Source organism: Aplidium turbinatum, chromosome 2 (assembly GCF_918807975.1).
Source record: "Aplidium turbinatum chromosome 2, kaAplTurb1.1, whole genome shotgun sequence".
Lineage (NCBI taxonomy): Eukaryota > Metazoa > Chordata > Ascidiacea > Aplousobranchia > Polyclinidae > Aplidium > Aplidium turbinatum.
This window is the reverse complement of record NC_137473.1, coordinates 45,801,729-45,828,947: the sequence shown is the minus strand read 5'-3', so window position 1 is coordinate 45,828,947 and position 27,219 is coordinate 45,801,729. Positions and strand designations below refer to the sequence as shown.

The window sequence follows — 27,219 nt, the reverse complement described above, 5'->3', positions numbered from 1 at the left end:
GAATAAAATTTTTAATGTACCTTTTCTTCATGATTAACCTACTTATAATAAGCGAATGTAAAGAGTGAACAATAAAACAGGAATAAAGTTCGACAAAACGCTGATAAATGTAAACTAGACACAATAACAACAATACAGAAAATAATTTACTGTTTGCATTTCAGCTCAAAACCAGCTTAGACTATGAGGAGATCCAAATAACATTTTCAAATATAGGTCAATTAATTATTTGAACAGTTTTCAAATTGGAGTGATGTATTATCTTTTGAGTGACCGAGAGTCGACATCGACTGAATGGATGAAGATGAGATGATCTCTTGAATATTCCAATTTTTACAAATTTCTTTTTCAAATGTCTCAAAGCTTTTTAACTAAACATAGCCTACTAGTTTTCTTATTTAATATCACAAAGGATGATACCATAAATATTGTAGGATGAAACAAACATTTAGTAGTTTTGCCTTGATTATTAAATACATGTAGTAAGCTTTAAATGAGCATAGTATTCACCATTCAACACTGAAAGGATAAATAAAAACAGTTTAATATTTGATTTGGAACATCTAAATTAAAAAAACCAAAAGCTACTTTATGTTTATAGCCTAAGTGGATTGATACCGGGTTTGGATTCTAAAATATCGTACGTCATGTTTTCAACAAGACACTCTCATGTGAGCAACGTCGGGACGTCAAAACAGATTAAACGTCTATTCAAGTGGATTGATCTTTAGTGAAGTAGACTTTTAGCAGCAATTTCATAACTTTACATGGCTACCTAGAGATACGGCCTGAATTGTTACTTTCTGCAAACTTTTCGAGATTTTGCCAACTTTTGGTAACAGCTTAAATAAAATTTTCTTAAAATTATGTTTTGAAGTCTTTTTTACTGTCTTTCCTAGATGACAAATTGGGTTTTTACTTTACCTGACTTTGAAAAAAAAAAAAAAAAACTTGGTTCAGAAAATTTCAATCAAACTGTTAGCCGCTTTGAGTCTGATTGAATGTTTTTTAACTTACTTTTATCATTTTGTAGGCTACTGCTTCCCCAAGGCTACGAGAAGCTTTTATATCATCACGAGTCAGCAAAAAGTAAAAAAAATCTTACAATACATTTTCAGTCAAGCAGTTGCAGTAGCAGTAGTCAAAATCTGGCAATGTGGCAAATGAGGCCGCAGCTCTAGGTAGCCATGAACTTCACAAGCAATACTTCAGACTTTAAGTAACTTGCTCTTATTTGAATGAAACGAAATGTGCGAGGAATAACCTACTTGGTCATTAAAAAAAGGGTTACTAAGCAATGCTTAATAGCATAAAATAATAGAAGATAATAACATTTTTGCTTGAACTTTTTAGTCATTTTGAAGAGCTCCATTTGCTATTTGATTAAACAATTCATTCTTTTCTGCTTGTTCGTGTTCCGTTGGCTTAGTAAGACCAGGAATACTACCATACATTTTATCTCTTAACTGCTCTCCATAGACGGTTTCTGACCATGCTAAGTGTTTACAGTAATCAGAAGGCTTCTTTTTTAGCTTTGCTCCCACCATCCAGGGTTTCTTTTTGAAGGGTTGGTAAGAGTCAATGCAGAGATCTTCCGCTTCCTTTTGCTTTGCTTGAAAAGTTGCAAGATCCGCTTCCATCCTGCTCTTACCGTACTCTTCCACCGTTCTCCAGAACGTTTTATTGAAATAGTCATACAGCTTGTAATCCGCTTTGTTCCATTTCACGATTTTCTTCCCTAGCTCTTCGTTGACCTGCGTAAACATATTTCGTTCAAATATAGCCTAACCACTGAATAAAGCTTTCGAAAATTGACATTGACGATTATTTGTCAAGCAAACATCATGTAATTGATTGAGTTTCGCTTTTAGCAGCATGATCGTTGCTTGCTTCGCAGTGTAGATTCTCATAGCACATGACTAGGGAACTGTGTTCCGAAAGCTCGTGTAATTTGACATTGCCACCACGAACCCACAGCATCAGGCTAATACAGATCGTTAGAATCTACACTGTGAAGTAAACATCATGTAGTCTGTATTGAATTTGCTGCTGCAGTGCACTCCACTTTATAAGAATGAAAAAAAATCGTCTAAAAATTTAGATATTTCATGAAATCTTGCTATGCCTATTTCGCTTTCTACCGATTAGCAACCGACTCCTTTAGCGAGCAAGGCATTTCCACAAAGGGGATGCTTTTCAGTTGAAAACTTTACCAGGATGGAATAAATATACGGCTGGTTTTGGACCAATCCAGTGCAACATTCTCTAATACGAAAGAAAAAACTGACACATGCAATTCTTCGATCTTAAAAACGTATTTTTTCACTCAAGATAATAGAGCTTGTATAGGCAATTGTTCTTTGGATGTTTATTGTTTAATTATATGTTGATAATAATTAGGAAATACCAAATATTGAAATAATATGATTTGCCACTACACATTATAGCCTGATAAATTTTACTTTAAGTTTAAAAACTGAGAAATACTTAGAAAATTAGGCATGCTTAATTATAGTATACAGACATAAAACATAGTCGAAAACGTACTTATATCTTATATGCAATGTACCTACAGAAGATGACACAGTGAAAGCTACAAATTTGACTTTATCCAATTGAAGCTGCTCATTTGATGCTACAAAATTACATGATTTCTGCAATTGAACGACATTTTATTGAGTAATAAGCATATTTTCTAATGTAATTTCTGATAAATACTTTTTATATTGCAGTTGCAGCGAAACGAGTAATGCAACAGATTTTCGTGGAATTACTCATTCTTACCTCTGTTTTAGCTTCTTGAATTCGCATTTTGAATTTGATATAAACTACATCATCCCAATCCCAACATAGTTTATGCTTCATTATGATAAGACTTTCATCAAAAAAGTCAGTGAGCAATACCAGAGTGAAAATGTCATCCATTTCGTGTATTTTCGTATCGATGTATGTGTCATCCGTGTTAGACACATCGTATCTGGTGCAAAAATGAAGAAAAAAACATGAAATAATTTTCTTGTGACAGAGTAAGCAACTATTGATGCTCTGAAAAGTTGTCTCTTGCGTTTTTTTTAAAATATTTATCAGAAAACAATCTATTGGTAGACATGCATTATTGTCCCTTTTGTGTTTAGAACTTACTGGTTAAATCCAGACAGAAACTGTAAATTTTCAACCGCAATTAAATAAATCATTCAAATCATTAAGATGATTATTTTACAATCGATATTATTACCAACATCGTCGCAGCTACGCAATTTTACACCAATCAAACGCAAGCAAGCAAAAGAAATGCAGCAAATGTAGCCTATAATGTCCTATTTTTGTTTCCAGCTACTGCGTTAAACGTAAGTAAATCGAACTTTTAAATTGCTTGTATTAAACCTTCAGAATGAAAGAAAAAACAATAGGAATTTAAACAATGTATATATATACCCTATATCGAAAAACATGTGATTCTTTGCTCTGAAAAACCAATCCGTATTTTTGTTGTAAAACTTTTCTGGATTGTCGTAAAACGTTTGTAGTCTCAATGCAGTCGTACTGGCGGTTATATCCTTCAACCAGTCATTGAATGGGCTTTGGTCCTGTAAAAGAGGAAAAATAAAATGAAAAAAATGTAGCAAGTCACATTGAATATTATGTCGGTAAAATAACATAAGTGTCCGTTAAATATTTTCAATGTTATTCATTCCTTAGCTTGTTTGCTGTGGTATACGGAAAACAAACAACCTGGCCCCTTTTAAATAAACAAATAATAACAGATATGTTGATTGAAAACAAGAGCGTTGTTATCATTCAACAAACAGTATGCTACGTCATACGAAAACTAACCTGAAAGAAACCAAAAACAGATTCGACGTTATCCATAGGTGCTCTTATGATTGTAATATATCGTGTATCATCAGGCATGATTTGTCTAAGGTTGTCAATGTTAAACCTGCAAAATTGTAAAAACTTTAAAAGTAATTCAGGCCTTGCCCTTTTGCAATTTGCAAGTTGTTGTCAAGAACAAAATAGAACTAGATCTGAAGAGACCAATTTCACAGGATTGTTGGTGGCAACTTGCTATGTCGATTGCAGCGGTATTGCTTAGAGCCTTAGCCTACACAACTTTTTTTACATAACTTGCTTTGATTGTAAAAGTTTGTTATCAGTAGAATCAGTGTAGTCTATCTGAATTTATCATTAGCCTGTTTCATTTGTAATACTGACCTGGATATGCTATTGAATGAGAAGTTGCAATGATATATGACTACACCGTATGTTTAAAATAGTTTATTACTAAAACAGCTCCAAAAGATTACTCTGTCGTACGATGGATGCTTGCTCACTAAATAGCCTTGCATTGTAGGTACCAGCAGTGGCGTAGCCAGGGGGGGTTGGGGGTTACAACCCCCCCCTTTGGCACGCGTGTGGCGTCACGATATTGAGAATGATGCTTTTAGTGTAAAAAAAATTTGCCTAATTTTAAACAAATCTGCATTAAAAGAGCGAGTTTTGCCAATACCAAACACTGAAATATCTCAGCCTGGAAGTAGCAACAAGAAAACATACAGACTTAGCTTTATTTCAGAAAAATACCGAAAAAAACATGATCTAATGCTTTTGCTATGCCACCGGACAGCACCATTTTACAGGAATATTCATACCCACATTTTTGTTGAAATGGCTCTCAGAATGCACCAAATTCAATGTAATTTTTCAAAATTTTCTGGGGGAGGCTCCCCAGACCCCCCGCCGCTGGGTGTTGTCTTAGGCGAAAACCCCACCCCCCCCCCTTTCAAAATTCCTGGCTACGCTACTGGGTACCAGCAGTGTTGGTGTACATTTCCGTCATTTTATGGTGACCTCAAATAAATAATAACAATAGATGGAAGATAGTCAGACCTCGATTGTTTGGCCACACATCATCCGAAAAAAAAGTACCGGTACCTAAAGTGATGCCCAATGATGTTGTACTTGGGAAGCGGCGGATCAATAAGCCGTCTGTCAATGTATGCTGGATAACCACCCAACTCCCAATGGTCTTTGAGTGGCAATCCAACTGTGAGATTATGGTTGTCTGCAAAAGCATAAATAACAGTGTTAAATAAGGTTATTCAGTGCTCACCAGGAAATTTTCTTCAGTTTTAAACTATGTTGATAGCAAAATCCAATGTTCAAGTTTTTTGTCAAGTTTTCATATAGTATTTTTATAAAAATTTTGAATTACCTTTGCACTTCAATTTTTTGCATCACTGTACAGTGTACACTTTTTATGAGAACAGTTTAAACAAAAGCGGAAATTGCCTGACCTTTGCAAAACCAGCGATGATCAACATCTTTGCAATGTAAACGTAATTTTAAACCCGATTAATCATGGTTACATCACAGCGGATTTTAGTTTTAAAAAAGGAACGCCAAGTTTTGAGAAATGGCAAAAAAAAATAAACAAAATGTTAAGTGAAAACGTAAGTCGACTTTTTGATAACAGCGCTTTGTGCAAAGTTTCTTAGCTCATGGTGTATAGTCGTACATTATGTAAATTTACGTTGAGTTTCATTTTTTCTACTACGTTTTTGCACACGGTACGCCTGATTGCTTTTTCAATGTCAAGAAATGACTCCGCTTAGCATTCTGGAAACTGCATCGCACATTCATGCGCAGTTGTTCAAGTAATTTTAATCCAGCATTCTTCCTACGTTAAAGTGACGTGATATGACAACATATCAATATAAAAGTGATGCCGGTTGATGGTAAGAAAGCATCAAAACATGTGGACACTGCAACGAGCGTTTAATTTGATATAGAAAAAAAATAATGTGACAATTTTGTGAAAGTAAATTGCTGAATGACATGGCTATAATTGAGACTTCAAAACGCATCTACATTATCGGTACATTTCATCGTCAATTTTGAATATAAATTATATAATGAAAATTAGGCCTACTTCTGTAAATTATGACTTTCAGATGTACGATACTGGATCATACAATTTCCTGGATCGTGTTTAAAACAAATGAAAAAGAATACGATGCAAAAGCACCCGTTTTCTTTTGTTTCAGCCATATGAAATTCGTCTGAACACCTGTAATTTTAACTTTTATCTAACGTCAGCATCTTTCAATCAATGATAAAAAAAAGATATTGACATTTAAACTATCCTACATATAACATAGCTTACCAGCGAAACGGAGCATGATATTGGACATAGTTGAGGAGCCGGTCTTGTGAGTTTTCAAGAATACAACATTAGTTGAAGTTTTCGTGCATGCTTCTTTTACTTTGTGATACCGAGAACCCTGAACAAATAGGTTTTTATCAAAAATATCACCTTGTGGCTTTGGTGGCCGCAAAAACATAAACATATATTTTGCCTGATGAATGAAGAGTTTATCTTTGGTTTCATCAAATAACATAGCTTGGGCTTTGACCGATTCGTAGAAAAAAGATTATGAGGGAGATCTGGAACAAATTGATTCAATCAGCCAATAGACTCGAGTATAGTAGACAAACCTCATGAACTGTAAGAAAAAGATAGTGACAACACTGATCGAAACAAACAAAAAATTGCAAAATTGAAAAGTATTAAACTGTCAAAACCTCTTTTTTTGCCAGAAATGCACCGAAATAATAATACTATTAAAAATTTAATAAATTATTGATTTGTTCGATTTACATCAAAGAAGTTGCTTTTTTGGGTTGTTGTAATTCGTTTTCTTACCTATAAATCAGTTATTTAATTTAAGCATGTGCTTTTGTTTGTATATTGCAGAATTGACAACCACCAGTTGCAACTCTACTAGTCCTTTGCTAGCATATCATCCAATACGCTTCCAGTGTCAAGGATTAAAATGTTTAATAACTGTTTGTTTTTAATTCTACACAACTTAGCAAGGCCTTTAGAAACACTATTTTAAAGTCAAATTACTGCACCAATTAGGCCTACTAAGTAGGCTATACACAGTTTTATAGTCACCTAACCGGAAACTACAATACTTTTAAGCATTTTTGTTTCTAGTACTGGAAAGTAGTTATAGTTTACCATTCCAGTGTTGAATATGCAAACATATGTTTGGGATTTGGCCATCTGCAATTGGCAGCTTCGTAAAATTCGAAAATATGAACAGAAAAAGTATAACAACTGAAGAAAGTGTGAGTTGAGTTTTAGTATGTGGCTTGGCTCCCAACAAGCTTGGCTCCCAACTCACAAATAATGACAACTACAGTACTTTGATACTGATTTCAAATCAACAAACTTTCAACTCTTTGAAATGAAAAATGAAACTCTGCTTGTGAACATTAATTTTCAAATGTTTAATACAGCAAAGAGGAGATTAAATTGAGATATAATTAGGTTTGGCTATCACAACTATTGCGTACCTTATATGTACTGTCAAACACAAAAAATTGCAGCAAATGATCAACAATTAGGGATATTGTGAAAATTGAATATTGTGAAGAACAGCATACTTCAACATTTGTTTCACTAAATCGTTGATGCAACAAAATCAAAAATATGTGATAATAGCTTCAGGCATGAACTCTACGTCCTACCTTCCATAAGCTATAAGCTTTAAATGCGAGAGCAAATTAAACAGGCTGTTAAACCTGATTCAGGAATTCGTTAATCAGAAATTGAAATGTCAAAAAGACATTAGGGCAAATGGATAACAAAGACAAAGTAGCCAATGAAATACTGGCAGGAGTCTCATTTAATCAAAAAAATCCGGACTTGTTGAATTCAAGTAGGCTACGAAGTACACCAAGAATTAATGAAAAAAACAGCATTCTACCGTAAGAACCAGCTAAAACGACAATCGGCAATACTGCCTTATCAATGCATACAATTTAAAGCGACGAAATCTGATGTTATTGAGATGAGTTTGCAAAAATAGCGGTGTTATCTTTCATGAGATCTCACAAGATCAAAAATTAAAAGAAACTCGTGATAATATAAAATTGTTTGCACTGCTGTATTTTCACAAATCCTTATGGTATTGGGCTACTTGTCAATCAATATAATAGCCTACTGAAGGGAAAGCATCTTTAATAAAATTCTTGATGAAATCTATCGTACTTCAATGATGCACCGTTAAAAAGATAAAGAAACCTCAACAATATATTTACATGATCCCAAACTTTGGAGAAATAAAAGTCTAAAACAAACCTGTACTGCTGATTCGTGTGCTGCCATGTTAACTTCTTTTGAGCCTCGAAGATTGCTTTCTGGGGCCATCATGCTTCGTACAGACCTGTTATGCATATGCAAATCTGAAAAGAAGAATAACGATTATGCAAATACATGGTCAGCTTTGTTAAAAAGCGTGATGAAAAAAAACTCACGTCATTTGTAGTCATTTGCATGTCTCGGACAAAAGGATAATCCAACTACAACGAAATAATGACGTTGCAAAAAGCTGTTCTAACAACTTTTGGAATTGTTTAGCAATTTCAAATAACAAATAGCTAATTAACTCCCCTGTACAGCATACCTTGCAATGTAGGCTACTGTTGTAAAGTGCATGTACATTTTTTTTTTTTTTAATAGTTTTAGATGTTTAAACCTTACGATGACTTATTCTGACATTCCAAGTTGAATTTTTTCATGTTTATTGTTCAGTTAGCTCAAACAAAACATAAGCTGAGCTTCTTGTAAGCAAGCTTTAAAAAAGGAATTTTGATTCCTATTGACGTTTGGGTTCCAACTACAAATGAACAGTTATGCTTGTTAATTGAGAAACTTACGCGTTTTGGGATGGTTGAATGACCACAAGATGAAGGCACAGAGAACAACAAGAGTGATCTTAAAAAAAGGAGGAACTCTTCTTCGGAACATGATCGAGTGAGGCGTAGAGGGTCTTGAGGCCTGGAAGGAATAAACGGGCCTTAAACTCAGTAAAAAATAAAATTGAAACCATTTTATAGTAAACATATTTACAACAAAAAATAAGCTGTATATCGGCAATCTACTTGAAACAATTCAGAATTCAGCGGTAGAAAGTAGTTTTTTCCTCGTGATTACTGCTTCGTGATATTATCAGTATCTTATACAGCACTAGGTATTGAGAATTAACTCTTCAGTTTTTCACTATTAAGCATTAGCCTACGTTTTTACAGTATAATGTCATGGTTTTCGATACATGACACTACTCCACTCCGTGTTACATCAAGTTCACTATTCCCAGTGCAATGCTACAGCAACCATGCAACAGCAGTTTCTGTCAAATCATCCTTTCCATTTGTAATTACTAAAATCGAACTACTCATTTACACACGCCACTTTGCGTTCATCTATTCGTAGCTGGTAAAATGGAAATGGTTTATAAAGCGCATGTAATACAGTATGAGAATGAGATCATTTTTTTGAAGCTAACCTCGTCTAGTGATGTAAATTTTTACTTTTTTTACGAATTTATTTTTTCTATAGTGATAATTTTCTTGTCCATATTCTCATTTTGCTGTTGTTAAGTATTGGACTCTCGGGGTTTGTGCTTGAGCAACGCATTTCAGGACTGCTCTCCATTCAACGGCACCTAGTAAATGGAATAATTCCCCGACAACAAAACTTCAACATTCGGAAAACTTCAGTCTGTCAAGCTCGGTAACCGGCTCTGCGTCAAGAGCCTCTACAAGTAGGCCTATGCATGCGAAACGACCAGGAATAACCTATCAAGGCTTTGTCAGTCCGAGGATAAAGATTCAAAACCAACCAACCAATACGTCGTAACGTTCACGTTTTATTGCTTCCACTTTTTATTCTGACTTTGTCTTTGCTCTGTATTCATTCTAACTCTTGTGACAGTTAGTGAAATGATATTCTAAAATGCTAATAATTATTAGTTATTTTCATCAGACAAGAATCTCTATATTCTCATCACAAAAAAGAAATATACGAAACTAAAAGTCCTACAGTCGTATACAAACAGCATCTGGGCAAAAGCAGCGCAAATAGTGTTACGACTGAATTAGCCTCTAATACACAAGTTATCAATAATTATAGATTTGAAGTTGTTGTACGTAATGATCATTAGACAGTACTTTGCTATAATATCTCTGTTTATTACAAGTATTATTTTGCCTGTAATAACCCTAGTAATACTTTTTTGCCTTGGGCAATGGTTGCACCATCTCTTTGTGAGCTATTAAGTTGCAACTTTTAGGCAACTACAATAGGCGTTGACCCTTGTTATCCTTCAGAAACAAAAATCTAAGACTTTAATCCATTGCTTTTGAAAGGTTTAACAATGAAAAATTGTCAACTGACTGATTACAAACACAAAGGTCAAAATTTTGAAACTGAAAATAAAATAAAAGGAAAGAAAATCACATATTTTCGTCGACTATGTTTCAGCCAACGTTACATTGATTGAAAAAAAAAAAAGTTTCAATAAAAAAAACACATAATCTGCAGTATTTAGCTGTTGATCCACCCTGACACGTCTTATTGATATCAATGTCAAACGCACGTTTCAATTACGTGGTCTTTATCAATACAAAACGTCTTAAGCAAATTGTGTTCCGACGTGTTTCACTTCCTCTGTCAAATTTTTGTCTTGTTTAAGAAGTTGGCAAGGCAGCTTTGTCTTACGTTGACGTATCGTCATAAAATGTTAATTTAACGACAGCTCATAATAAAGCTTCACAAATGATTCAATAATTGGTGACAACAGATAAATTATTCTATTCGTTTATCGAAATTGCTTCAGCAGACTTTCAATATACCGTACGTCTAGTTTAGAAAATTATCCGCTGGTATGTGTTGCCTCAGTTCAAATAAAGAGCAGTGAACGCCAAAATGATCATATTTCTAACATTGCTGCAGCTTTGCAAATTTTCTCAGAGAATACTGTAACAATAGCTGCAATCTACTTCTTCGTTGTTAAAGTCTCTGGGGTAAAACATTTCTTATTTTATCACCCTAAATACTGTTTAAGACAATCATTTCTAAGGACAACGTACAAATTCATTTTTTCTCAATTGTTTTGCTAATGTAAACGAAACTATTTTTAAAATTACTTTACTAAACGTATGGTTATAGAAGTTGATCCGCTACAACGACTCAAAACTTGTACATGTAGTCCTACAGGACAACAACAAAGTGATGTTTCAGGGATTTAGGGAATTAGATTTTAAAAACCAATCATTTAAAGCAAAATTTAATGATCATTGAGGTAATGTTTGTTGCATTAAAAAGTGTGAAGATTAAAAATTTAATTTTCAACTAAAGTAAATTCCAGCAAGCTTTTATACAATCAGGATCACTTCAGATATAGCAGCCTACAATTAACCATAAACCTATTGACACACATGCCAAAAGAGTAAATAGCTATGGAAGAAATTACAATTTTTAGTCAACTGTTTATCAAGCATAGGCCTACCAAACCTCTGCTCGACACCACGCGTAGCAGGTGCTGGTTGGTAATGTAAAAATTTAGTATAATGACTTTTACTGAGCTAATATTTACCCGGGACATTTTCAAAATTTTTATTTTAGATCATTGTTCAGTTCAAAGTGGATGGTACAGATGCACATTTACCACAGTAGACGTTGGTGGTAACAACTGAAGTCTAGTTGTTGTAGTTTAGGTTAATATAGTATATAACACATTTCCTTTGAACTTAACATCTGTAAAAGTTGCAGCAAACATTTTCAATTAAAAAGAAGAAAAAAAATGTTGCATCACTAATTCCTGATAAGAAGTCGTAATATCTTAAGTTTGTATTTGGGCCACTGCATGTTTTATGTTTCGAAAGATACTGGAAGTTGTAACAAAGCCACATAACGTTGCCTTGGTTTTCATTCAATTACCGACTCAAGTATGGAGTTGCTCAAATTCACACGAAGTTTTGGTCAATAGTTCAGAAGAGCATCTAGAAGAAGATTTTTGGGGGACACCTGAGTTATGTCAAAGTAAAAATTTGTAAAGTAAAAAAACGGATAATATGGTGTTTGAGGTGCAATTAAAAATAAAAGATAGTGTAGAGCAGGGTTACTCAACTAATCTTAACAAAGGTCCAGTTTGACAAGTTGAATATTTTTATCGGTCCGGTGAATAAGTTATTTCACACGCAACCACGAAAGTTAAACAATCTGTACCAAACCACTTTTTTAGGTAAAATGTAACTCGAATGGGATTTCTGAGAAAGTGTTGGGGAGTCTAGGAGTCGAAACCCCCCTTGCAACTAGGATAATCACAGCAAAGATTGCTTCCTCCCAGTAGAAATCTGTTTAAAGAAGCCCTGAAATGTGGCAATGAGGTTATTCTTGCAAAAGCTCAAGGTCCACCATCAGCACCCAGAAGGTCCGGATTCGGATCGCGGTCTGCCAGTTGAGTAGCCTGGTGTAGGGGATGTCCTTCATAAATTTTGACATGTATAGTCTATTTGTCATCTTTTGGTTTCAAAAATGCCTCTTGTTTGAAACACACGGTTTACGTTTCACCTTCATTCTCAATCAGAGCGTGGTTGATCTATAGTACAGATAAGCCTACACAAATTGTACACTGGCTTTTTTCGGTTTGAGTACTATCTACTTGCGATTATGAACAAAATCGTGTAATGGGATACTTAGAGTAATAAACCTGTCTGCCTTAAATCACGCTAAACACCTTTCAGTCTCAGCGTATAACCTTGAGAACTCAACTATTAGAGTAAATTATGACTTGTACTAAACTGACAATTAACATTCTACTGTATGACTGCAATGGCACAGTTCTGACTACCATGACAAATGAGAATCATCACGACCACAGCCACCGATATCCAACTTGGTTATAAAAAGATTGACAATTTTCTTGATAACACTTAAATTACCAGTCCAAAATTGTACAACACTGCTTGACTTCACTGTTTCAGATTACAAATAGGCAGAGAAGACCATGCATTAGATTATACATAGCGATCTTGGGAGCATTTTATAAGAATCATGGTTATCTGGGACCTTTTCAACATATACTTCGAGACTGAGGCTACCTTGTCGTAGGACTAATTTCAAACATGTCTCACAAAAACTGAAGTAGCTTGCAATGTGTTTGAATGTATCGGTTACTGAAATACATTTGCATTTAAACTTTGGGCTTATCAATGATTTTAGCCTACGACAGATCGCTCACACGTAGGTGAAGCCGTGCCTGCATGCGCTCAAACATAAATTGTTTTCATATTTCAAATCTCACTTTCATGAATCATAAATACACTTTGTTCTGGTACTTCGTTTGTTTTTGGTTTGTTTTGTCAGGCTTGTACTGCAGCTGTCACATCTCTCAGTTGTAACTAGTCAGACCTCGAGGCAAACTATTCGCCACTGCCTTGTTTATTACACATAACTTGTGATTACCTTGCTTGTTAAATTTATCGTTGAAATAACGTAAGCAAGCGCAAAATTTTACTTTTGAATATCTTCTGTTGGTAAGGTGTGTGAATACCTCAACGGAATAGCAGTAATCTTGCTCACGACGTTAGTTTAATGGAAATTAACTTGTGTAAAAATAGCTCCATTTTGACGTTGTTGTTACATTTTATCTTTGAGAAATAAAACAAAGTAACTTCAGCGGGTTTAACATGATGTATTACATACACATTACACAAATATAACATAATTAATAATAAACTCTAACGTTTTCGACACGTACGTGTGTCCTCATCAGGAATTACGTATCTGCAATATACATAAAATGAAACGTTACTGAAGTGTCGTTAGTATGCAGTTACAGTTATAGTGCAAAGTAAAATTTACCTTACAATTTTCATTTTATGTATATTGCAGATATGTAATTCCTGGTGAGGACACACGTACGTGTCGAAAACGTTAGAGTTTATTTTTAATTATGTTATATTTGTGTAATGTGTATGTAATAAATCATGTTAAACCCGCTGAAGTTACTTTGTTCTATTTCTCTATGGTTCAACAAAGCAAACTCTCTACCAAAGCTTTATCATTCTATCTTTATTGCACATTTTTTTTCTTGTGGTGCCAATATACAGGAGAAACGCCAAGAATCGTATTAAAACGTAACTACTTGGTAAGGTGTGTGAACACATAAATATGCTGAGGTTTTTTTTATTACCAGCGACTCAAAATTGTCAGTGGAGTTACAGTGGAGAAACAAATTAAGCCTGCAGTGTCATTGCCTCTGATACTCATCACATAACCAATCCCTCCTGAAATAACATTTTCTCAAAATTTCAATATTTTGAAAAGGTTTTGTATGAACTCGACTTCGTCATGATGAGTTTACATCTCGCTTCGAAACCATCGAGCTTCAGCAAGTACGATTAAACACATGTGCCTCAGAAACAGCACTTTTTATATTATCTAAAGAGGAAGTTAAAACTATAAACCCGAAAGCATACCTCGACCTACACTTTTAATACTAGAACGTTTCTCAGCAGCTGTTCGGAATTAAAAAAAAAAAAAAACGAATTACGTTTAAATGCGGGCTAAGTACAATTAGTCCAATAGAATTACGTTCAGACAGTGCCAAATGAAATCCATCCTCTCAAACACCACTACGTTTTTACGACAAAATTAGAGCAGCATGTAGCCCACACGGCCTGTCCCAAATGGCTTATAACTAAATAAAGACTAGGGTTTGGAACAGAGGCATGTGAGCAATAATAGTTTACTTTTTTTCAAGGTGTGGGCACAACGTGGTCAGACGGTTAAACAAACTAGGCTATTCGATTTTGCAAAAACTTTGAGTTAGAATATAGAAAAGTAGGCTAATCACTTTTTTCTGAGTCCTTTGTAGATAACTAAAATTGTCTACACAGTGTCCAAAGCGGTTCAAAGCTTTTAGAAAAGGTTTCTCAGCATCAAGAAATTAATTCATTTTTAATCGGTTGTCATAACGCATTTAACATTTTGAAGAATAGGTAGTTTATTTCACTCTTTTATCTCTGTTTGCTGGGCTTCGGTGCATGAGCTGCATTGAAGTAGCCTACTGCATATTTAGAAGAAAGAAAATTCATTACGTTGGATCTCTTAAGATTCTAGTAAAGCTGTTATCACGAATTTCTCGTCTAGTTTACAATATTGTTACGGTACTCCAGAGCATTTCTCTTACCTGAAGAATATATAAAGGTTTTTCTTTCCGTCTCACGTTAATTAAGAAATTCGACTGCAATGGACCCTTGAGCTTTTTTAAATATCTTTTCTTGCTTTTAGAATCTAAACCGCATTTGATGTCAACTTCCACAATTGGGAGCCCAGAAAATCTGCTTCCCATCTATCGCTACCAGTGCGAAAAAATGTCAAATTCCCTGTCAGAGCACAAGAGTTAAGCTTCCAACCTTCTCAAGATTTTCAAGCTGACTGGCCACTTCGGCCTTGTAGGAGCGGTCGTCGCATTAGCGATAGCCCTGTAGGCATTCTCCGCTAGATTAAAAACGATAAGTGTTTTGTTTGTTTTCTTTTTTTCATACGAAATAAAGCAAATTATTTAGGCTACGTAGCTCGAAACGTCACGCACTTCATTGTTTGCAGTGTCGTACGACTGAGCCAAAAATCTTTACTTTTCCTTTTTTTTTATATAATTTAAGTTAAAGCATCCTGGTTTGCAGTTGTGCAAATTCTTTTCTAGATAAGAGTTTCAAATACTAGAAAAAATACTTTATAGAAAATTGTTATACATATAAAAAAAATAACCTACATTTTTAAAGCAATGTTAGTTCACGGTAGAAGTGGTCATGGGGAATAAAACAAATATTCTTGCTTTAATATAGTAGTCCAATTGCGATAAAATACTGTAGTTTCGGGAGACAGTTTGTTTTCTTGTACCAAAAACAGGCAAGACACTACAATACAACAGGGTTGAGCAATATAACAACATATTGTACATATTCAAGAAGTTGAAATTCATTGCATTTTTATAAATATTTTCAGATTCCTGATGAGGGGTTAAGTTAAGCCGAAAACGTTTGACTGTTAAAACTAATTGCAATAAAACACTTCAATTCTATACTTCACCCATAAATAGTATATGGATCACAAAATGTATATAATAAATTTAATTTGCAATAGAACTTAGTTCATATTGACTCTCTTGTGTTTTTCTAATTGAAAAAAAATTTAAAAAAATTTGGACATTGAGAATCTTTTCAAGAAGTTATGCCGACAAGTAGTTTATCTGGTCCAGATCTTTACTAGATCTGAACCAGATAAAGTGGTTGTCTGAGTAATTCTAGTGATATTTGCCGACCTGTACCTGTAGATTGAAGGTAGCCTACATTGAAAACCTGGCTTGTAAGTAGATGGAAAACTTTTGCATGTTAATGCAATGTAAGAAAATAATTTATTTTGGAAATTTTTTCTTCAAATATCAAATGTTGATAAAGTACAAATCACGGGACTTTTACTGATATTTACAGCATAGGAAAGAGGTTGTATTTTTTCGTAATAATATCTAAAATTCTACATTTAAATATCAGATAATGATTAAGATGTGCATTAATTGATGAAAGAATTTGTTTTCAGAACTGACAGGTTATAATTAAAAGTGTCATTGCCAACTTTAGTGTATAGCCTACATATGTTTGTCAGTTGTTTGTAAAAAACAAAAATGGCTTACAACATAAGCTATCTAATTAAGTTACTATCGTCAAATCAAAAGTGTAGATAATGACAATCTCGCAATAAGATAACCTTGCCCGAATCTTGTCTAACAGGTTTTGAGTCAAAAATGACATCACTATCAGCACGATGCCAAAATGAGGATAGGCCTGCGCAATAGCGGGACAACTCTAGGCGTGACATCTAATTAAAGCGATTCTGTTTGAGATTTGAAAGCGTAAGAACTAGGGCAGGGGCTCTGAAACGTTCTAAAGCAGGGGTTCTGAAGCTTTATTGTGCAACCCCATTTTAGAAAATAATTTTCTATGAAACCCCTGACGAGCAGTTTGCAGTTTAAACTGCTCGCTGTAGGCCCAGTGGGCCTATTGATTTGTTTGGTGAACCTAAAATTAAATTCGACCCAAAAAGATCAGTCGCATCAAGTTGTTTCAGATAGAATGGACGATACTATAAATTCAGGAATAAAATTAAATAGTTGGTCTAAAAAAATTTGACACATTGTTTTTATTTCGTTGCTTTCTACCTGTTATTTCGCTTCAAACACGCTTCTTGTTCTAAATCTAAACGCACGCTTTTTGTTCTTAATCATACTCCTCAAATCTGTCTTTATTAGACTGTCCTCAAATTCGAAGTTAAGTGTTTGCAAACGATGGGTTGAAAAAATTCAGTTTGAAATCGGGCTTGAGATTTAAAACCATGTTTTCAAAACTTTTCTTTGATCCTTAACGTTATAAAAACTGAAATACCAGTATTTTATTTATTTTTAGAAACGTTTTGAGCATGGCGGTCTATACAAAATACCAGGGGTGGTAACCACCGCCGGTGCAATCGATGCAATGCACTGGGGCCCCATAGCAAGAGGGCCAGGCATTATTTTATTGTAAAATATTTAAGTTAAAAACCAAAGTAAACTTGTTATTATTTTGTTACGAATCTACACGCAGTGAAACAATTATATTATAATTTATAATTAATTGTTTTCGAGCAGGATTTTCATTTATTACTTGAGGTTTTGTCATAGCTTACTTAGGGCTTCACTCTACTGTAGTCACTAAATGTTAGTGTTTGGTTCGGTTCACTTTTCTCTCATGAAACTCATATGTTGATACCGAATCAAGCATCATTTTCATTCTTTGCAATTATTACTTGTAACGCAATAGTTTCAATTCTTAGAACATCCACGCTTTTTATTTGGTATGGGTCAGCTACGTACACAGGCCCGTTGAGAGAATAATTTGGACCCAGTACCAATAAGATTTTAGCGCCCAAAGCAAGACACTTCTAAGAAAAATACTCCACATCCAAGCAGTAATCGGTGGTTTCTTCAAGTTTTCGGGCCCTTTGGAAAGACTCCCGGCTTCTAAAATTGTTCTGGGCCTGGATCCAAAACTACCCCCTGTCAACGCTACTGGCTGCGTAGCTAAAACTGCAAAAGTGAATATTAATTTTTTGGTTACAGTTTTATTAACTTTTTACATTTTACATAGCAGTAAAAAGTAAAACATTTCGGGGGAGCGAACAAAATTTGCCCAAATTTTGTCTTTCTAAATATGCCATCAAAAACGAAACATTACTCACAATCCTCCGCAAGAACCATATAATGCTTTAATACTTAATACAAGTGACATGTAGTGGTGAGTGATGAGTTGTAAAATAGGCCCATGTGTTTACTAAAGATGAGAAAAAAAGAAGGGGGATTCTGAGGGACCTTCCTCAGAAAAATTTGAAAAAATGCATTTGATTTGGTGCATTTTGCTGAGCGTATTTTCAGCTTTAAATCGTAATGAAAAGTTAAGATAAAACTTTCTGAGACCCAGATGGCGTCACGAAGAGCCATATCCATGGGTTCCCGACCCTGTCTGGTGTAATAACTCCACATTCATCAACTTGGCAGTGTACGAAAACACAGGCAACAAAACGTTCAACTTAGGTAAACAAAGCTGACTTAACTTTAATCTACATTTATAGATCTGTCTGTGTCCTAATTGTAAATACAACATCAGATTGAATCTTTCATCCATCAAACTTGCACCTTTGAACAAAACTATTTTAAGTATTTGATGTAACATTACAATGAAATCATAGTCAATGCTCTTTCAGCACCATCGTTACGTTAATAACTGGAAGTTTTTGTCCAAATATATTTACAAATAGCTGCATTAGTAGGGTATGGACAAGAAATCAAAAAACCTAAACGGATTTTCAATGCTAAAACAGAAAGCTTATAAGGTTACCAGGACCCAGCAGGCTTTCAAAATCGTACCGATGAAGACATGTAGGCTATAGTATCCTAAGAGGAATATCTGAAGAAAGCTTAGGTCTACATCTGTTTACTAATTGCATTTTTACATTTAAATTCTGCAGATACTAAATCGAAGCTTAACATTCAGCCCAATTTACAATACTAAATACAAAAGCTTCCAAAATTGGTGATGCTATGTTTTACATTTAAAGAAAAATGTTAATACACTTCACAATACAACACTAAACAAAGTTTCTATACTGATGAAATGTTGAAAACTCATGGTAAAAATTGATTTGTCCAAATAATTATAATTTTTGCAAGAATAATTTTATTAATAACTGCATTAGTTAGGATATAGAGAAGAAACCAAACAAAAGGTCATAAGATCACTAGTACCCAACAGGCTTTTGAATCCTACCCATGAAGAAATGTGGCCTACATGCTAGTGAATAAGCTTACCTCTGCTCGCCTCTTTTATCTTTTACAAATGTTGAATCAAAACTTTACATTCTGCCGAAATTGCAATACCACATATGCAATAGTTTCCAATACATTGAAAAACATCAATGTAAATGTATCTCATAAATTATAACAATTGCGTATCGTTGTAAACTGGTGAGATGTCGAAACATCATGGTAAGGTTGATGTGTAACCAAATAACGGTATCTTTTCGCCCAATTTTTTTTCAGTGGGGAACGACCACCCCTCCCTAGCCCCCAACCTTCTACGACCATGACTTTTTATTAACTGTTGTCAAAGTTTTATTAAAATTTTTAGGTTTTAAGTAACAATATTATAAAACTCTAGTTGACTAGGCTACAATTTAGTATGAAAGAGCTCAGCGCGGAGCACAAAAGAGACTAGAAAAGAGAGAAAAAAATAGCTGAAGCAGCCAAAAACTTCCAGCGATTGTGTTCGTAGCTGATGCAACTAAAAACATTAAAGCTGGTGATTTGAGTCCTCGTACGAAGAGACAAATAAATGTGTTGTTTTACTGCAACAATTTAAAAAAAAAAAAATTTGCAACAACATAAATGTTTCCACTCGTATTATTAATTGATTTAAGAAAAATGAGGAAAGTATGAATGCCAAAAGAATTGGAAAATGTGAAAAAAAACCGCAAAACCTCACCTACACTTGATAAAAATATAGTAAAAGTGCTTTTAGGCGGCAGGTGGAATTCTTGCAAAATATAATGCACCCTTCAAAGGGAGAAAAAAATACAAAAAATGCAAATAAATTAGTCACTAAAAGAAGATAATTTGGATGTAAACTCATTATTATACTATAGTAAAATAATACGTGGTGTTTTAGTTAACTGTTCGGCATCTTTGAAAATACATCGAGCCTTTAAAATCATCGCAGACCTGGGTCCAAAAGTGCCCTATAGAGTTGATTCACCCGATCAACGCTACTGGCCTAAGTCCCAACTTCTCAAATGGAAATACATCACCACGCATTTGTTAGAAAGCTAACGTGAATCAGAAAAGATTTTCACTAGAGAGCAGAAAAGGTTCCTATCCAGGCTGCGGAAATTTTAGCCTTTGCATCTGACGATAGTCTGAGTTTTAAATAGAGATGTAAAAAAACGGTTTTTTTTGTTTTTAAAAAAAACGAGCTCGTTTTTTTTGTTTTTTATCGTTTTTTTTGTTTTTTATTCGTTTTTTTTGTTTTTTTTGTTTTTTTTACCTATTTTTTTATTAAATGTCACAATATGCAGCAATTAGGGTAAACTCATTGCAATAGCGTCTCTTTCAACAAAAAAATAGTCTCATAACTCGTATAACATCTTTCAAATGAGACAATATGTCTCTCAAGTCTCAACACACGAGCCATAAAGGTTTCTCATCGTCTCAAATAGTAACACAGTGTCCTATGGTTGGCACATCTCAAGTATTGTCTGTAATTTGGTTCAGCCAGTTGTTAAATGCAGTACCACACTCGTGTACAGTTTCGAAGCCACCTGGGATTTTGGTTAATGGGCATGTTACGTTAGGACCAGGTGGTCAGGGTCCTGTTTCTCTACTTCACAAAGGCACTTTTCACCAGCACACCACACCATTACCAGTACAACGTCAAGAGATTGTTCCAGTTGATGTGCATTTGGTGCAAACGTGATGAAAATCACACAAGCGGTTCTCGAGTTATAAGTGAAATAACCTTAGCCACTAAGTGGCTTTATAGATAAGGAGCAATAGAAAAACGGCCATATCTCAAGAACCGCTCAACATATTTACATAAGTTTTAGCTCTACCCCCATGTTTTATGGGGTGGGCTATCTGTTTATGAATATTAAAACAAGTTTTGGCTACTACTTTTTGAGCTAAAAAGAAATTAACCTCTTGTCGTTACGCACCAATAAAACCATGGTGCGTAAATTAAAAAAAAAAATAATTGGGTAGAAGAAAGATTGATGACAAGTTTGGCAAAAGCAGTGTAGTGCTAAAGTCCCAACTTTTAGCCCAAATCACATTTAAATGTAGTGAAAGATGGAAACGTTTTGATGTTTTTTTATTTTCCCTGAAGAGATTCAATAATCCTTTGTGACGTCATAGTCATGTTTGTTTTCCCTTAATCACACCATTGTGCTGTCATAGACATGTTTAAAAGAAGTATGGTTATTGGTTGCACTTAATCCATCCAATTTGAACTAGTTTGCAGAACTTTGAGACTTTAGCACTTTTTTTGTTTTTGCCTAACTTTTCGTCAATCTTTCCTCTGCCCAATAAAAAAAATTAAAGTTTGCATCATGGTTTTATTGGTGCGTAACGACAAGAGGTCAATTTCTTTTTATCTCAAAAAACAGTAGGCCTAGTTCTCAAATAAAATAAGTTTTCATCTTTGATGTTTGTTTTGTATCTTTATCCTGCATTGTGGGAATATGGGTAAAACTTTATTCTTGTCAGGAAAAGCATTATAAAGCATTTATTCACTATGTGAACACTGAGCACTGAGCAGTGCTGAAAAACTCCACTTTAAAGGAAAAATTTCTTCATTCAAGGTTGGTAGAATGGTAGTTACTAGCAATAGTCAACATGGGTGGTGGGCATTTGAAAGGAACATTAACCTAAACCTTTTCTGACAAATGCACTAACTTTTGACAGCTAAAAATATCAGTGATAAGGTCTCTTGCATTATATGTCCCAAATAATCTGCAAGAAGCATCAATGACGAAGTGTCCAATCCAAGATCTTACAACACACGAAAAGAATACTTCTGTTTCAACATTTATAAAGCATATACATCGTTGGCAAGCTATCAGTTACAAAACATGTTTAAACAAGCTATTGGCAATAGCTTGCATTAGTAAATTACCACGTCCACAAACAAGGTGAATGTGTGTACTGAATACTGCCACCTTGTTTTGTCAAAATTTCGTCAACCCATTGTGTGTGTACAAGAATAACCAGTACCACAGTATACTAACATCATAGGCTAACTTCCATAAAAGGAAAAAGAAATTAACTCATCTACATTATGTCATGTATCAAATTTCATTAATTCAATGTTTGTCAGGTCTACTGCCACAAACATGCCAGAGAATGAAGAAGAAAGCGAAACAACATAGGTCCTCATAGGACTATGCAAGAACATATGCTGCCAAACACAAACACTTAGGAATTTCAGCACACCAATAAAACTATTTTTAGTAATTTAATGTTTTTCAAGAGCACTATAATGAAACTAAGCTGTAAATTGCAAAAAAATTGCAACTTTTTCAGAAAAATATGAAAAAAAACAAAAAAAACAAAAAAAACCAAAAAACGAGTGTTTTTTTTGGCTCAAGTTTTTTTTTAAAAAAAACACGTTTTTTTTTAAAAAAAACGGTTCGTTTTTTTTGCATTTACATCTCTAGTTTTAATACAGCAGACAAATTTTTTACCTTATTTTTTTTGTGCGGAAAAAGTATATAGGTAGCCATAAACCTCTGTTTAAACCAGTAGGCTAGCTGTTGTCCAAGCACTAAGCACGATTCTTATATTTTTGCGGCATGCTTCCTATACGAGCGTTATGCTGCAAAGCGTCACATTTTCAGCAATAGCAGACTAACTTTAATCACAATAGTGGAAAAGTTATTGGTTCAAAACCGGTTGCCTGGCTAAATAAAAGCCCGTTACTGTCAAACATTAACACCCCTACAAAACATTCAAGTTTCAAGATTTAAGTTAGAATAGGTCTATGTCTACACTGACATTAGTGACATATGCTGGAGGATGGAAACCGACAAAAATCTTGAAAAAAGACCATTAGAATCTATCACCAAAGAATGAAGAAACATTTCAAAAACTGAAAGATTTAAATGTATCAAATCATAAGAATGCTGCTCAGTGTCTAAACTCTAAACGCAGCCGGCTTTAATTGTGAACGCAACTGTTGACGTAACAGAGTTTACGCCTACGCCATGGGCCACTCACGTTCGCGGACATAAATTTCAATATTTCAAGCTATATCACAGTTGATGGCCGACTGCTAAAAGTGGTTGATATTTACAATAACAAAAAACTTTTATTCGAGACAAAGAGCGCACCTGCATGCGTAGGCTATAGGCCACCAGCATTCCGAAGTAAATTCCGAAGCCGTCGTTAACACAAATGGTCAATGAATCGACTTTATTTTAAGAGCTACCAAGAAAATGGCAATAAACACAATTAAAGTTTAGTCACGACTAAGTCATAACATTCTGGCTAAACTACAATTCTCAAAACTTAATCGTTTCAGCTAAAAATAACCTCACAAACTAAACAATAAACAAGTATAAAGCCCACGTGAAAGGTAGCCTATTGACTTGATTTTCAAGCGATGTTCAGCACAGATTACTCACTTTGCTTGTGATATCCAAACTTTCGCTTGCGGTTGATCGTTATGCAGTTCTTAAGTTACAGTTCTTTACCATTCAGCGTGCCATCAAACAACTAATACCTCAGCCACCCAACTGATCATAAAGTTTAGCTTCCACGAGTAAAAGCTGGCTAAAGTATGCACAATGTACGTACAGGCAAAAAGTTGCCCAAGGCAACATCAACAGCACCAAGCCTTGAAGAATAGTGATCACGTTCGAAATGGTATTGAGACCTAAACTTGAGACGTTGTTATTTTAATCGGGCTAAAATCAAAAGATTTGAAAGTAAAAATTACTACTTTGCTCCTGTTTATTGAAGGCTATTGAGCAATTAACAAGACAACAAACAGTACTCCGAACCCCAGGTAATCTAATTCAAAATAGTTGGAATGGGTTCATTTTGTTGATATAAAAAAACCTTTAGAATTCATGGCAAACACAACATTGTATTAACACAGATTGACTGAAGTGATCGTTAAAGATTATAATAATCATTCGCTATCTCCGCTTGCAGCAGATTGCGCATCAACATGGGTTATAAATAAAGATTATATTGACGTCTTTTTATAAAATGTTTGTAATTTTAAGAGAAGCAGAATGATTACAGCATAGACAAAAAAATATGCTTTTTAGCATCATACTGTTAACTACATAGAACCCAAAAGCTTCTTGTATCTTTTTGGTTGCATGCAGGAAACCACAAAAATAACTTCATGAGATATTCAGTGGCGAGTAATTGTTTATTTTATTTATGATCATTTAAACAAAACATAACAGAAAAGGTAGAAGCGTAAGTTCAAGCGTGTTCAAGACCGGAAGAAAATACTCTAATAAGAAAGGATTTGACACTGTTCGCAACCAGGGGCTATGATTGTAAGTAAGTATTATAGTTTATTTCAGTGAGACCGGCAGCGAGTTGGCAAAAGCAAAGCACCCAGAGGGGGACATTACCCAGAGAAGTTTGAAAAAATACCTTAAAATTGCGCATTCTGAGTGTACTTTCAGCCTTAATCAATAACAAAACTCTATCAAATGATGCTGTAACAGAAGGTAACATCTTTATTCAAATTATTTTGGGGGAAGGCGCAATTTCCCTTTTACCTTCCCCTTCCTTTGACTACGCCTCTAGTCGCAAACATCTTGGTTGGTTGTACATCATTGATAAGCAAATAAAACTAAACAACGATACGGCATTTGACATAAAACATAATATAAAGTAGAAATAAACTAGTAAATGTGAAATTTTTTCACTATACACCAGGGGCGGATCTACCGGGTGGGCCTGATTGGTACATGCTCACCCAGATTGACAGTGGACCCATCCAAAATCAGATTCATGAAAAAAAACGTATTAATGTTTAACACTAAAACAACCAAGTGGCACTGAATTGTCTGTGGCATCACTATTTCACAGCATTTGTAAGAGATATTCGGTAACAATAAGTTTTTGTATGCTGGCCGCCGTGGCATTATTGGTAAAGGCCCACCAAGATATTTCCTAGGCCCACCCATAAATTATTTTCTGAATCCGCCACTGCTATACACAGCACGCTAGCCCTTGTCAAGCATCTGAAGAACCTTTTAAGCACTGCCGTGTCTTTGCTTGATTTTCTTAACTTATGGTTCTACAATGTTACCTCTCCATCGAACCGGATATCAAAAGCAATCAAAGACCATAAACCACAGCAAAATTGCTTTCTAGTAAACCATAGCTTGGCTAAACTCAGTAGCCTATTATGGATAGTTCTTAAATCTCAAAATGCGACTTAATGTACATAGACTATCTACCAATATTTTCAACCATAGACCAAGAATAGCTTCATACATGTGTATTGTGTAATGTCGGTCCTGATCAGCTGGCGATTAAAGCAAAACAAAGAAGGGAAAAACAAATAATAGAATTAATGAAATAATAAAATTTAGCACAACTTTTCTTGAACCGACAAGAAATGCAATCTGTTACAAAAAATTAAAACGCTTGATTCAAAGATAAAGCTTCGATATGCTGGAAATATGGAGATTGAACTTTGCTTCCAGATGTAGGCCTATCTTCTTATTTAAAGAAACTAAAGTTACGTCTTCATAGAAAAAATGAAACATTTGGCAAGTTCCGTGTCTAAATCACCTCCATACCAAAATAATAGCTTTAAATACAAATAAAACAACAACTGTGTTAATTTTTCTACTCTGGTTACATTACAATCTTCGCATTACTGTAGCCTATCCACATGAACTTGTAATTCAACTTTGTTGAAATAGGTCAAAGCGTTTTTGTTAATTTTCCAGTAATATAATGTCATGTCGATGATCTCAACAACCCCTTATGTGCACTAATAGTATTAAATCTTCATTTGACTGACAGTTTAGCAAGTTTGGTCACAAATGATTACTTCTTTGCCGTTTTCTAAGTGACTTTTCAAAAACATTTTAAGGCGGTCGAGAGAAAGAAACTGGCCACCTTACTCTCCATAGTGTCGAAGGCTTAGTACAAGGAAAACCTTATCTTCCCATTTCCGACGCTTGAAGTCAAGTATGGGACCACGTTTACTTTTATACAAGGCTAGGCTATGCCTTTACAGCTTACCCAGCGTTCATATTGATAGTGCTTAAAATCAAATTGAATTCAAGTTAGTGCTTACATGTTAGTGTTTTATTTCTAAAATTAATGCATTTAGTCAGGGGCGAGTTTAACTGATGGGGGCCCGGGCACTTTTAGATCGGGGGACCGGTGCAAAAAAGTTTTTCTCGCCCTCGGCACGAAAAACTTTACAAGGTAACTTGAAAGTTACGCACACCGTTGTTAATGACTTTACACCAAGCTCAGTCGCAACCTTGTGACTAATAATTAACTTTGAAAAAAAAGGAGTTTTTTTGCAGAAACTTCAAAACCTGAGAGAAAATAATAATAATAACACAAAATCACATTTTTCCAAGTCGGGAGGCCCTTCAAAAAGGGGGCCCGGGCAACTGCACCCTCTGCCCTCCCTTAAATCCGGGCCTGCATTTAGTATCTACATGCTTACCCTTTTAAAGTTTTCACGACGTCTGTGGGCACAAGGTATACGAAAGTGGTTTATTCCAAGAAATATCCGTCGTGCAAAAAAGATCAGTCTAACCTCTAACTCTAGACTACATACTTTAATCAAAAAATGACAAAATAGTTCATTTGATGATTTTTTATTTTTTTTTGGCTTCTTTTTTCCACTTTTCTGTTTTGAAAATGAAAAATCCGTGATTTGAAATGAAAAATGCCCAGACGGAAAATAGAAACTAAAGATTGAATGCACCAAGAATGGATCATGTACCGACCATGCAAAAGCAGCGCATTGCGCCCAGGAAATTTCATTCCAATGCACTAATCGTGATCCGTTGATCAGAATCAACGATTACAGATCCACCGATGTAGTTTGTGCAACTGTCGTTCAAACGAATAATCACACAGTTAGCTTAATTGCCGGCTTAAAAGACCCGCGGCTGGTGCACCCAATTCTAAATCGCTAAATTCCAGAGATTTTAAAACGGACGTCTTGGGTGTCAAGCCTAGTTCCACACTAACTTACCAAATATTGGTTGATCTG

The 27,219-nt window shown here is 34.8% G+C and overlaps 1 protein-coding gene across 1 annotated transcript; it reads right to left on the bottom strand.

Annotated features, from left to right (window-relative positions):
- Positions 1-27,219, bottom strand: LOC145764938 (galactose-3-O-sulfotransferase 2-like). Its single transcript, XM_082576644.1, has 9 exons — positions 27,202-27,219; positions 8,731-8,851; positions 8,153-8,256; positions 6,167-6,284; positions 4,936-5,065; positions 3,835-3,940; positions 3,436-3,587; positions 2,785-2,977; positions 1-1,754 (listed from the first exon to the last, which is right to left on the bottom strand). Exons 2-9 carry the CDS (start codon positions 8,819-8,821, stop codon positions 1,350-1,352), a joined length of 1,299 nt encoding a protein of 432 aa, XP_082432770.1. The 5' UTR covers positions 8,822-8,851; positions 27,202-27,219; the 3' UTR covers positions 1-1,349.